The sequence below is a fragment of the Phalangium opilio genome, unplaced genomic scaffold (assembly GCF_054372755.1).
Source record: "Phalangium opilio isolate 3A_F unplaced genomic scaffold, DU_Popi_V2 ptg000103l_1, whole genome shotgun sequence".
In the NCBI taxonomy this organism is placed as follows: Eukaryota; Metazoa; Arthropoda; class Arachnida; order Opiliones; family Phalangiidae; genus Phalangium; species Phalangium opilio.
The window spans coordinates 890,300-904,315 of record NW_028324205.1 but is presented as its reverse complement, the minus strand read 5'-3'; the positions used below and the strand labels follow the sequence as shown (position 1 = coordinate 904,315).

General features: G+C 39.3%; 1 protein-coding gene across 1 annotated transcript; it reads left to right on the top strand.

Annotated features, from left to right (window-relative positions):
* Positions 1 to 5,473: 5,473 nt before the first annotated feature.
* On the top strand, positions 5,474 to 8,080 carry LOC149630085 (uncharacterized). Its single transcript, XM_089851278.1, has one exon. It carries the CDS (start codon positions 5,474 to 5,476, stop codon positions 8,078 to 8,080), a length of 2,607 nt encoding a protein of 868 aa, XP_089707404.1.
* The last annotated feature ends 5,936 nt before the right edge of the window (positions 8,081 to 14,016 follow it).

The following is a 14,016-nucleotide window of genomic DNA, read 5'->3' as shown; positions in this document are numbered from 1 at the left end:
GAATTTCCAAAACTTTATTCGTAGAACTTAAGAGGAAAACATTAACAACGAAATTTTAAATATTTTACAGATGCAAGACGTTTTAGGAGCAGTTGGTGGACACTTGGGACTTTGGTTTGGAGCTTCTATCTTAGCCTCATTTTCCAGCATAGTCAGTTACGCACAAAGAATATTTTAAAAATTTTGCTATTAATTCTCTATAATAAGTATACTATATGTTTCGTTAACACCCACAACCAGCACGTTATTCGAAAAAAGGTTCAATACAAAAACTTTAATTGCACATTCAAAATATAACGTTAAAGCTGGGATTTTTAAAAGTATATATATGTAAACAAAACGTCTAAATCAAGCAGTCCAAAGGGTGCCTTTTCCTGACCCCTTTTAAGAATTGCTACTTCGAGTGGCGAGAAGTGGCCAAAATCACAAAAGCTACGTCCACGCATATTTACTGTGCACACAGCTTGTTGTAAAATTCTTTGTGATATATTCATACATACTAATTCTATAACAGAACTGCGAAACGAATACGCGACTTTAACATACAAACGTATAAATTAAAGTTCCAAACTTTAACCACATTCATTCATCGCGGGTTTTTCTTAATGTTTTGAAAAATATTTCAAAATAATGAAACATTTTCTAAGCTAAAAAATGCCAAGAAACGTTCTAACTATTAGATTTTTAGTGTTAAAGTATTCTTATAGATCGAAAATATTTCGGAAATATTTATGCGGTTCAATTTTTAATCCTATAAGGTGAAATTTTATTTTTAGTTGATTATGAATTTTGACAGAGAACTCATGATTCTACGTAAATTTCAAAAATTGCACCAAATGTTTAGAGAAATCACTTCGATAAAATCGTGTCAACATGGGTTCAAGCTTTGATCCAAACAGACAGAAGTTAAAAGCTAAAAAAGTGTAAATGAAAGATAAAATATATTCAAGCCAGTTTAACATATTATCTAGTTTTGACACGTTTCCAATAAATTTTCCGTACATGTTTTATTCTAAAAATGATATTTCTCAAGATTACGGAAATATCCTCGTTCCGACTAATATTTTTCGTGTCCAATTCTGAAATAATTATTTCTTGAACTTGGTGTAAAAATAAATAATAAAACGTTACATATCGAAAATTCTCAATGGATTTTCTCGTTTTAAAATAAGGTCAATTCTGTTTTGAATTGTCCAATAGTGTTCAATTTTTTTAAACACCGTTGGGAAAGCATTCCATTGTTTAATTCCGGTGTATTTGACACACTTTTTTCTAAATTAAGATGTAAATTCCTCTTCCACAAAGTCAGTTTTATGACTTCTAGTGTTTTTAAAAGAATTTTGGGCAGGGAATCTTTCACCAATGTATGGGGGTACCTTCTCATTTCTAACCTTAACATCAAAATTAGTACATTTTTTAATATAAATATGATATAGCTTATTGATTTGCGCCTAATTTCTTGCTAATGAGGCTGAAGATAGGGCTGTTCGATACTACTCGATGCCAACTTGGTATCGAGTACTTCAGTCTTTCGATACCGGTATCGAGTACCGTTTTTGGGATCCGATACTGGTATCGAGTACTTTCGAAAAATCCGAAGCATCGAGTACTTTATCCCCCTATCTCTTCCCCCTGGAATCGAAGGAACGTTTCTTTTTCAAACTTGCGGCCAATCATTTGCTTTATAATTTAACACGTGAATGTTTCCCTCGTCGACATAGTTTAGTCTCTATACTCCATCCCTAGAGTAGACTGACGTCAGACGTAGCTTCTTCAACCATAGCCCATTCGATCGCGCACAAAACGACGCAACCTGCTCGTGCTATAGAATCCCGATCAAAGAATTGGATTTACAATTTTACATATATAAGCGCGACTTTTGAAAAAAATTCGGAGTAACCGAAAATTAATATTAAGTTCTATAGGAGGAGGTATGGTTTTTGACCAGTTCCTTCGTCCTATTGATACAAATGATCTGAAATTTAACTTAGACGCGTTTCGACGTGTTTTATTATACTTAAAAGGATTCTAGCTTTCAGAAAATTTATGTGAATAGCGCTAACTATACTTAAATCACATCTTAAAAATTAGATTAAATAAATTTAAATTAAATGTTAAAATATTGCAGCAATGCTTTTCCAAGAAATAAAAACTAATTACAAAGCTTATTATAATTAAATACGCAAAATCTATCATAGGTGGCGCTTTAAAAAAAAGTACTCGATACTTTGAGTATCGAGTATTTTTTTCTCCGATACCGATACCCGGTATCGAGTACAATATTCAGTACTCGATACCGGTATCGATACCAAAAATCTTTGATACTCCCAGCCCTAGCTGAAGATCTCTTTGGCATTTTCGTTATTAATCTAGCGCAATGGTTTTGCAATATCTGTATTCATTTTAAGTTAGTACTAAAAGATTAAAAGATATCACCATATTCAAAGGTAGGTCTAAGAATCGTCTTATAGACTAATTTCAATGCGTAAAAATTTAGGTGTGACTGAAGCATGGTTTTAATAGCTATATACGTGTCTCAATGACAAAATCAATGTGACAATTCAATGTTAACATTTTATTCAGCCATATTCCTACACTGTTAGAGAAACATTAAGTGGCGTTCTTTGGACTGTTTCCTTACGAGCACAGCGTTTTGTTCGATACAGAACACTAAACGAGTGTTCAAAACAGAACACTAAACGAGTATTCAAAACTTAACGCAAAAAGAGTGTTCAAAACTTAACGCAAAAAGAGTGTTCAAAACTTAACGCAAAAAGAGTGTTCAAAACTGAACGAAAAACAAAATTCAAAACTGAACGTTCAACAAGTGTTCAAAACTGAAATTGTTCTTAGTTCTAAGACGCACGTTAAGTTGTTCAATAAAGAAATCGTGTTTGATACATCTGTTCTATTGCGCGCGGGTATTCGTTCATAAAAGAATTGGTGCTTTTTCGATGACTTACTGGGTTTCATTTTGAAAGAACTCGTGTTAAAAAAAATAAATTATTAGATAATTCGACCATGTAAAAAAAGAAATAATAGGTCAGGCAAGATTAGCGTATAAAAATATATAAGCCTACTGATAAGAGGTCTTCTCGCATGTAAGGTTTTTAAGTTAAAGCAGTTCAGTTTTAGGGCTCGCATGTAAGATCCGGTATTGACGATGACGTCACGGAGAGGTATTATACTGTGTCTGTCACTGCGTTCTCAGTTGACAAATAGGAGGAAACGTTTTCGCAGAGAGATATTTTTGGCTTCTACTCCCATCCTTATGATTAAGATGTACGCGGCGTGTAACGTGGTTTTTATGCAACTTGAGTATTTTAGGGTAAGTGGGTCAGTTAGGTGAAATTACGTGAAATATTCATAACCATATTCCTTTAGACTAAAATAAATATAGGGCAATATGGGTGACCCCCATAATCCCCCCGGAACAAAATCCCCCGTCCAAATGGCCATAAGACAAAATCCCCCCAAACTGGAGACAAAATCCCCCGCTTACGGAACAAAATCCCCCGCTTACGGAACGAAATCCCCAGCTTGGAGACGAACCCTTCAGAAACTTAGAATGGTAACAAACAGGAAAATAAAAGAATATTTAAAACTAATTTGCAGATTTCGATTCCCATATTTATCTTTTGCATGTCACATTCGAATTTACGTTATCCCTTTATGTTCCGCAGGATCTAACTGGCACTACCCCGTCTCATCTTATATATAACAGCCTATTTTTTCTCGCGCCGCCCGTCCGAATTCGCTTTTCGTGATTTTTAAACGATTCATCTACTAGTTATAAGAGCTATCTGCATAGTGAAACATCCAGGAATTATTTCTGAATGATTTTAAAAATCAAAATAGGTTAGGTTAGGTTTGTTTGGTTTGGTTTAGTTTGGTTAGGTTTGGTTAGGTTTGGTGAGGTTAGGTTTGGTTAGGTTAGGTTTCGGTGGTTAACGGTACTATAAAACCGGCTGGCTTCTTATGAGTGCTTTAAATGATAACTTTTACTTTACAAATTTCGTTGGTAGAAACCTGAATTTTGGAAATAAGTTAAAACAAAATCAGTAGTTTACTTCTTTTGGTTTAGTAACATTGTTTGCAATACCTTTCACTCTTTTGAATTATAGTTTTGCATTATTATCAAAGGTAATCTTTGGATTTGGGCTTCCGTTTACCTTTTCTTCTAAGTGCCTATTATCTGGGGGGATTTTCAATAAAATGATCCTTTCGGTAGGATTTTGTTGAACAGTTTTCCTTTTGGGGGATTTTGTCCTGAACGTTTTCTATGGGGGGGATTTTGTACAAACACGTCTAAAATCGGGGGGAAAAAGTCTTGGCAAATCCAAAATAGGGGGATTTTGTCCGGGGGGATTATGTCCAGGGGGATTAATTATCTTAAATTTTACGAGTTCTTGGTATTTGACGGTATTTTACTTACTGACGGCATTATGCCTGCGGCTAAGGATCCGTGCCTCCTTTGTCAAGGCCAGATTTGGGGTTCGCAGAAACTTATTCGATGTCCTACTCCTGACTGTTCTGGGAGAGCTCATGCCAAATGCTGCACCGGTTCACCCACTGCTTGCCCAACTTGCACATCTGGTTCCTTTTTCAAATCTGGTAACATTACTTTTGCCGCTGACTGCTCGTCACTGACAGACCATCGTGAGACTCTTACTTTGGATGACGTTCATGACGCTTTTCACAACCTTCTCAAGCGAGATAGTCTCACACGTGAGCCTGATTCTGTCATAGACCTCATTCTTCGCAAACTAGACGAACACCAGACCATTATTGCGGGTCTTGACGCCAAAGTTATGGCCTTGGAAAAAGAGAATCGAGAGTTACGCGAAGCTAACTTAATGCATCAACGGGCGTCTCGCCCTACCGTTCTTCCACATCACTCGTTGGCTTTTCCGCCTTTGATACCGACAACACGTGATGTTGATCACGCTCAGCCTCCAACTAATAGTACCCTATTCTCGCGAATGCTATCCGGTGCTCCAACGACTAATCACTTGCAACAGTCTTCCGGTATGTCATTAGTCACCACACAGCCTAAACAGCGTCCTAGGCAAGATATTCAAATTGGCTCAGGCGTTACACACTCCAGGATTAAAACGGTTGCTTCTGCCGCGCGTACATCAGCACCAGCTTTAAAGGCTATCTTTGTTAGTCGCCTAGACAAGAATTTCACATCAGCCGATTTGACTGAGGCTTTAGTTGAGGACTGCGGGATTAAGTCCGCATATTGCATCCGTCTACGGCCCAAGGAACCCAAGGCGAACCACTCGTCTTTCTACGTCACGTGTCGTGACCAAGCGGAATTTGACAAGCTCAGCGATCCAGACACATGGCCTTGTAACGCCATCATTGCCAGGTTTCGTGGTGAACCACGTAAAGAATTATACCATGAATCCGAATTGACGTCCGCAGAAATTAACGCGGCACCACCATCTACACACTCAACTCCTGCACAATGAAGTCGATATCCATAGCTTATCAAAATGTGCGCGGACTACGGACAAAGGCTTCCGTGTTTATGGACAACGCTATTTCACTCGACTTTGACATTGTATGTATAACAGAAACTTGGTTCAACCAAGAACACTTCAATTCAAACTACTTTCCCAATACGTACACTGTTTATCGCGCTGATAGACCTGATTTAGATTACAAAAACATTCGGGGTGGTGGCGCTCTAATTGCCATTAAAAAGTCTATTGTTAGTACAAGGCGCCATGATCTGGAGGGCGTCGCTGAGTGCGTCTTTGTGGAAGTTAAGCTGCGCTCTGACGAGTCCCTCCTGATAGGCAACGTCTATTTTCCCCCTTCGTCCACTGACGTTCGTTACCGTACGTTTAAACAACGCCTTCTCCAGGACTTACCAGCCCAGGACACCAACATACTGCTCATTGGGGACTTCAATTTACCCGGTGTTCACTGGCTTACTAATGACTCTTTGGGCTGTACCACCCTTACTGTAAAAAAGGCTCGTCACATCTTTGAAGTCTGCTTTTATTACAACCTTGTTCAATTTAATGATTTAAAAAATTCTTGTGATAATATTTTGGATTTATGTTTAGCCAATGTTAACACTTTAGACATTTTACATCTCTCTGAGCCTTACGTTAATCCGGATCCTTATCACCCTCCCTTTATCATTAATTATCCCATTCCTTATTATCCTCCCCCACCTGTTGCAAACCCAACCTTTAAGTTCAAGCAAGGGAATTATCACCTCCTTTATACTACGCTACGCGATTCTGACTGGCAGGCATTACTGAACTCCCGGGATGTTAACTCATGCGCGGAACTACTGACCTTGTATATTCAAGGCGCCATGGAAGCTGCCATTCCTCTCAGGGCTGGCAAAGGTACCGTTGCATTCCCTAATTGGTATTCTTCTGACTTGCGCTATGCGATACGAAGAAAGAAATACTACTTTAATAAACATAAACGTACCAATCTCATGGCAGATTTTATCAACTATAAAAAACAAAGAGCGTTAGTTAGGAAATACACAAAGCGTGATAAAAACATGGAGGGCAAACGCGTCTGTCAGGATGCCTTGACACGTCCTAAGAAATTCTGGAGCTTTGTGAACGGGAACATCAAAGCTGCTTCCCCTCGCATCTCTCTAAAATTTGGCCAAGAAATGGTTACGGATCCTCAGAAACTCGCAGCTCACTTCGGGGACCATTTTTCCCGTATTTCAGTTGATAAGCGCCCTTCCTGTGGCCGTTATGATTACGATTCGTCTTCTACGGAACACCGCCCTTTATCCTCCATGTTTTTCACAGAACAAGAAATCTACCGTGCTATTTTAAAACTACCTAATAAGCAATCTACTGGTACGGATAAGATTCCGGCCTTTATTATTAAGGGTTGCGGTGACCTATTACTGTCCTCAATTGCCCATATTTACAACTTATCTTTAAAAACCCAAACATTCCCTACCATTTGGAAACAAGCTGTGGTAGCCTCCATTTATAAATCGGGTGCAGCATGTGATGTGAAAAATTATCGGCCTATTTCCTTATTATGCACCCTGGCCAAATTATTTGACATGTTGGTGCATGCTAGGTTACAGGCTTGGTTTTCCACCTTCCCATACGATTGTCAACATGGCTTCGTGCCGGGAAGGAGTGTTGACACTAACCTCGCGACATTCATGAACTACGTAGCGCCGGAGGTGGAAAGTCGTGGCCAGGTCGATGTTGTTTACCTCGACTTGGCCAAGGCTTTTGATCGGGTTTCCCATTCATATTTACTAGATAAGATGCGTATTTTGGGTGTGGGGGACCAACTGTTAGGGTGGTTTCGCTCCTATTTGGAAATGAGAACCAACCGGATTAAATGTAATGGCGTACTTAGCTCTAATATTTACCAAGTGAACTGCGGTGTTCCCCAGGGTTCATCTCTTGGCCCTTTATTATTCAATTTGTATATATATGATTTGCAATTTTCAATTAAGTACTCGAAATTAATAGCTTTTGCTGATGATCATAAAATCTGTAAAATTATCAACTCACGTGACGACTGCCGCAAGCTCCAAGCTGACTTAACCGCACTGTCCTTGTGGTGTGACAAAAACAATTTACCGATTAATCCCACCAAGTCATTACAAGTGGCCTTCACCAGGCGCATTAGTAGAGAAATTTGTGTCTCTTACACCATAGGGAATTCAATTATTCCTACACGTTTGGACGTAACTGATCTCGGTGTTACCTTCGATCGCGCTCTGCTCTTCCGAGCACACGTAACGCACGCAGTAAATCGTTGTCGTAGGACACTGGGGGTGGCGTTAAAGCTATGTCGCTCGCTCAGATCTTTCAAACACTTTCGAATGCTATATCTCAGTCTTGTGCGATCGAGACTTCTCTACGGTTCAGTGGCTTGGAGTGGCTGCAGCTCGTACTTAAGACAGCGTATAGAGGCCGTACAGCGTAAATTCATATCTTACAGTCACACTTTCTTTTTACGTCATGAGAATTACGATTACACACTTTTGTTAGCTCGCTTGGACCTTCCGTCCATTGAATACCAATTAGAATTATTAGATATAAAATTTCTGCATAAATAAATAAATAGTCAAATAACGCTTAGCGACCTATTGGCTAATTTAAACTATCTAGTTCCTCATACTTTTCGAAATAATGTCACCTTTTATGTGCCATGTCAATTTTTAAATCCAATCTACCGCATTCAAAGAACGTATAATAAGTACTCATTAGTTTTTGATATTTTTTCCATTTCTATAAAACAAATTCGTTAGCTTACAAATGTTATTTATTCCACTGGACTAAAGTTATATGTTTATCCTTTACTTGTATTCCTGAAAATTAATGTGTATATTCTCGTGAACTATATGTATAGTTTTTTATATGCACAATAAACATCCTATTCATTCATTCATTCATTATGTACGAGACCCAGGGCAATATAGCTTTAAAATAAATTCAGTAACCTTGCATACCGCCATATTGGCTTATGATTTAGAGTTTAATATGAAATTTACGTCCCCCGGGACTTGAAGGGTTGGTTAGCGGGAACCTAGCGCTGGACGCTGGATGAACGCTGGTAATCCTTTTGGCTCCACGGCGGCAACGAGGGGCTCGGGATTGCTTTGGGCGCACATCGTGGCCGTCCCCTCTGAGCTGTTATCTTATTAAGTTATCTGAGTTGTTTAGCAGTAGAAATCGTTTCGCACACACACTTTTGAGAAATAAAAGTCCCCCTGTCCTATTGACCCCAAAAACACCGAAGGTTACCTATCTTAGACTTTATCACTGTCAAGGGATTATTGATACTGTATTATGAGATAGGAAACAGTAGGCAACCCTGTTGAACGTTTTAAAAGAAGCGACATTTAGTCGCGACACCAAGGCGCCCTGGCACCGACAATGACCCCAGAGGTAATATAATTAACACAGTAAAAGGCTTCGAATATTTTTACTGGACCGAGTTTTCCCGCGCTTCTCGGGTTAAATGCTCATTGGTCAAAAGGTATGCGAAACTCATGACGATAAAAAGACTTGGAAAAAGTTGAAGAAAAAAGAGAAGAGGAACAGAAGTGATAGAGGACAGATCTCGAGGTCCTGTCTCCGGGATAAGAACTTTACCAAGCGAGGCCATGGATTCAGTCCGATAAAAACGGAAGCACCCCCTCTGCCCGGAACAGAAGAGCTGTAATCAAGCCAAAGCTATCTGAAGAATGGGATTGCACCATACAAGCAGCCAAGGAAACAACTCCCACCGTGCGATAATCGCGCCCGAAAAAAAACGCGTATTCGTGACACCGCCACGCGATAAACAAAAGATTCCTGGGTTTCCGAAAGACGGACCAAATGTATATAAGTGTTAAGTGACTGTTTTTGTTTTGTTTTATATTATTATTATTTTGGAGCGGTTAGTAATAGGGTTGTATTTTTAGGAATTTAATGAATGTACATAATGAATATTTAGGATCACTGATTATTGTTTTAAGTTGTTTTAGGTTAAGTTAATGCATGCGTAAGATTGTAAGTTTAAGTTGAAGTTCAATGTGTTGCAAATGGTGCATAGTGGAGTCATAGATTACATGGTAACCTTCCGTATCATTAATTGAAATTAGGCATATCCCTAGTTAATACCAATGGTAGATTCGCACCTCCCTAATAGTGTAGAGGTATGCGAAAGAACCCGGATGACATAAAATAAGGTAAGTTATTTGAGCGCAGGAATTAGCCGGATGCGATGAACCACGGTTTGGTAAAGGTTCAAGGACACTGAAATTAAAGGTTTATACTCATTGCTACGAAAGCTAGTTCCTGAAGAAAAAGACATCTCAAATTGGCGGCCCAGCCGGGATATGTTTAGTTAAAAGATTTTGCAGGTTTTGTCGAATTCATAGAGGAAAGATTAACAAATTGTTAGTTTTATGGGTTACGTAATTGCTCTTAAGGTATATAAGCGTTAGGTATATAAAAGGACGATCGTACCAATTTCTACGAGGTGAAATTCGCTATATTTTTTTAACATTGTGTATTAGTTATAGTATGGAAAGTTAATTTGGTTAGCGTGATGCCATATGAACCAGAATATTTACTCTCGGTTCGATTCAGAATTAGTTCACGCCCAAAGACGGTCGCGAAGTGAGCGGTACCTTAATCGGGATAAAGTGTCTCGCACTCACACCCCTATTGTTAGCCCTACAGGGGGTTCCTCACCTGTGTATGCTAGTTCACAAACGTCGCGGAGTAATTCCCCGAGCAGAGTTGCTAGTTCACAAACGTCGCGGAGTAATTCCCCGAGCAGAGTTGCTAGTTAAAGTAGTCAAGGTAATGTAAACCTCGGTAATCAAGCGTTACCACCTCAAAATATAGCAATGAATGTAGTTACGGGTCAAGTGGGAGTTCAGAATATTTCCCAAGAGGGGAGCAACCAAACTCTACCACCCCCAAACATAGCGCCGCAAAATGTAAGCCAAGTTGCGAATGCGGCCAATGAAGGTGTTGTTAGTATGGCCCTTTTTAATCAGTTGATGATAAAACTAGATTATCTGGCTAATCAGCAGATTAGTTGACAAAATGCGATTAAAGCGCTTACTGGTTAGCTAGCGCAAAATAATCCGACGTCAAGTTCGGTCATCACTCCTTACAATAGCTACCCCCGTCATTTCTTCCAGTATGACGAATTCCACTCCAAATATGGTTACGCCGAATATAAGCGTACCCCCGGCCACGACTGGTAGCTCCGTCGCGGCCCAAGTTTTTCAATCAAACCCTTTAGGTAACGTCCCTATGGTTCCATTCTCATCGCCGGTAGCTTCCCCCTTTTTTCACGGTAATCCTACGGATGCCGGGCCTATAGACAACTGGTGGCTACGTATAGTGTTCAAAAGTGGGTCCCCAGCATGCTCATGGGTCCCGCCTCGGATTGGTTTTATAGCGAGACTTTCGATAAAGGAAACGGGTTCAACACTTGGAGTGATTTCCAGACTAGACTGAGAAAGGAATTTGAAAGAGAAGGTGGGGACGATATTGTTAAAGATATATTGCGTTGAGAGTTCAGAAACCCCAAGAGTTAGTCGCGGAGCACACTGCTATTTTGAAGCTGTTTGGCCAGTTAAATAAGCCACTAGATACGATGGAACAAATAAGATTAATTTATCGAAATTTGAGATTTGAGCTTCAAGGGTATATAAAGTTAAAATTTATAGACAGTGTGCGCGAACTTACTGATGACGCCTCAAATGTAGAAAGATGTGTAGGAAGACGCCTCAAATGTAGAAAGATGTGTAGGAAGACGCCTCAAATGTAGAAAGATGTGTAGGAAGACGCCTCAAATGTAGAAAGATGTGTAGGAAAAGCCAAATTTGGTACGGTAGTTAAAAACGAAACTAGCGGGGGGAACAAGGTTTTAAATCCTCAAAGCCCCAAGTTTGTTCCGACTTGCCAATCGTGTGGCAAAAACGGGCATACGGCGAACGTGTGCAGCAGTAATAAGCCAAGGGTTGAGACTATTAGCAAACCACAGGGGGGAGGAACTTACTATTACCCCGAGATTATTTGTTACAATTGCCATCAAGTGGGTCACAAAGCCCCGTGGTATAACAATCCTAGGGTAGAACGAAAACCGAGGACGGGAAACGAGCAATCGGAGGCTCTAAATACTCCTGACACAAAGTTGAATCTGTGCAAATCGCTGGTGTCAGATGACCCAATTAAGAGTATAACATTTAATATAAGTCCAAGCATTAATTTGAACCCCGATGATTGTTTAAACACAATGGATGAAAATCATCCAAGCCCTCAAGCTACTGAGGAAAATTCACACACTGATCTTGTAACCCAGTTCAGTAATCAGCATGATTTTGAAAGTTTTATGGACTTAATTTTTTGTGAGGAAAAACTTAGGGATATAGAAAACGTCAGAAACAGCAAATGAGTTTTTGTTAATTATTCTTTTTTTTTGTCAATTGAACACGATTTAAAAAAAATTAATGATTTTTCATTCTATGTAATTTTTCAACTGACTAGTTTGCTCATAACTCTATTATAATTTGATTAAAATGTATTTTCAAACAATCGAACTATGACTACAATTTATTTAACAACAATTAGTTGATTTGGGTCATTTGACTGAAACAGGATTAAATAATGCTAATTCCTAATGTTGATAGTTAACAAGTATAATATAATAAATTTTAGGCCCATGAAAGAAAAAAAATAATTAATTTTGACAGGGAAATTCCAAAGATTTAAGCAGTGAATGATCTTCTAAAGAATAATTGGTTCCTTAATAACTGCTCCAAAAATTCCTTAACGGATGTTGAAATTCCTTCATCATATCTCGCAGAGAGAGGGGATTGTCTATAGCACCCGTCTCATAGTCCATTTCGATGGAAAAAGGTTCAAACTGTTTGTCTCACGGAAGCCCACGTGATTCAGCGCAGGCTATTAAGATTTAAAAGGCTTATCTGTAGCATTATTGGTTGTCAGTGTTATAATGGTAATAGTACGAGTAATAATAAATTCGTATTTCCGCACGAAAACTTATTGCTAACAACAAACTTTCACATACATACTGCGGACGGTTTTATTTATTTTATTAAGCCCTCCAACACACAGACGCACTTACTAACGTCAGCGATTAGAGTTGGGTCTGATTTTTCTAATGGCGTTGATACCATAGCTGCCGGTACTCGCTCGAACCGTTCAACTTATGTTTGTGAATTAAGGTGGAAGTTCCCGATTGTACTCGAAAAAACTGGTTCCCATTTTATTTCAAAAGTAAAGAAGCTATCGACAAACCGTTTTCTCGACAATTTTTAGTGAAACCTTACCTTGTTCCCAATATAAAATTGAGAATTTGACTTGCTTCAGTTAATTAATTAAAATTACTTTATTAACTATAATAAAATGAGGCTCAGTTCCCGTTTAATTTCGATTCCAGTGAACCAATTTTCAAAATTTGAAATTTCAGATAATCTAGCCTAAATACATTCGTTTCTTGCAACAAAAACCATAAATTTGTTTTAATACTTAATTAGTTATTCACTAAAAACCACTTTTTTGTGATGAAATAATAGGTGGCACCATGGTCGCGATTTTATATTTTGGTTTAGGAATATTTTTTGGGGCGTGGATTTCGGTCCAGGCCCAACCCCACCCTGTTATAGACCCTCGCTGGTGGTGCCTGTCAGTGCAAGGGTACCAAAGACCTTTTTCTTGAAAGGAATAAAGAATAGGCCAAACCGAGACCTTTCCCGGTTTGCCGTATTCTTTTCCACTGAAAAGAGATATGGTTTGAAATTTCCCCCTCAATTAGAAGAAGTTCAGGTGTTCGCCGTTAACTTGAAACGTCGCTGACTCCAAAATGACGTCAAGAAAATAAAAAATAGGAGTAGTTTCAAGATCAGTGGCACCGTTCGGACCCCATTCCCAATTACGAAACCCCTTACCACCCCAGACTATAGGGTCCGCGCCCCGCGGCACAAGAAAAATTCATTGACAGGTCGTAAACCTATTGCCATCTCTGTATGTTTAGGCTGCATACATGCTTTTGCTATATTGAGATAGCAGTTCTATGGGGTATATATCTTGGCCGTTGCTATTTCTGCCCGGGACCCGGGCAGAAATAGCCTATAGTCGACTAAATCTGCCCGGGTCCCGGGCAGAAATAGCCGTCCATTTATAGCAGACTAAAACTGCCCGGGTTCAGGGCAGAAATAGCACTTTAACTAAGGACCACTATTTCTGCCCAAAGGCATAAATAAGGATTAACCTATATACAGCTATATATGCCCGGGTTTCAGAAATTTAGAAACCCGGGCAGAAATAGACGGCCCACAGTGGAGTGGCTATTTTTGCCCGGGTTAAAAATCCGGGCAGAAATAGCCCTGAAACATTAGTCGGCTATTTATGCCCGGGTAGCCAAAAATTAATTCAAGCCCGGGCAGAAATAGACGGTCCACAGTGGGCCGTCTATTTCTGCCCGGGTGAACAAGTGTTCTTTCCAACCCGGGCAGAAATAGTC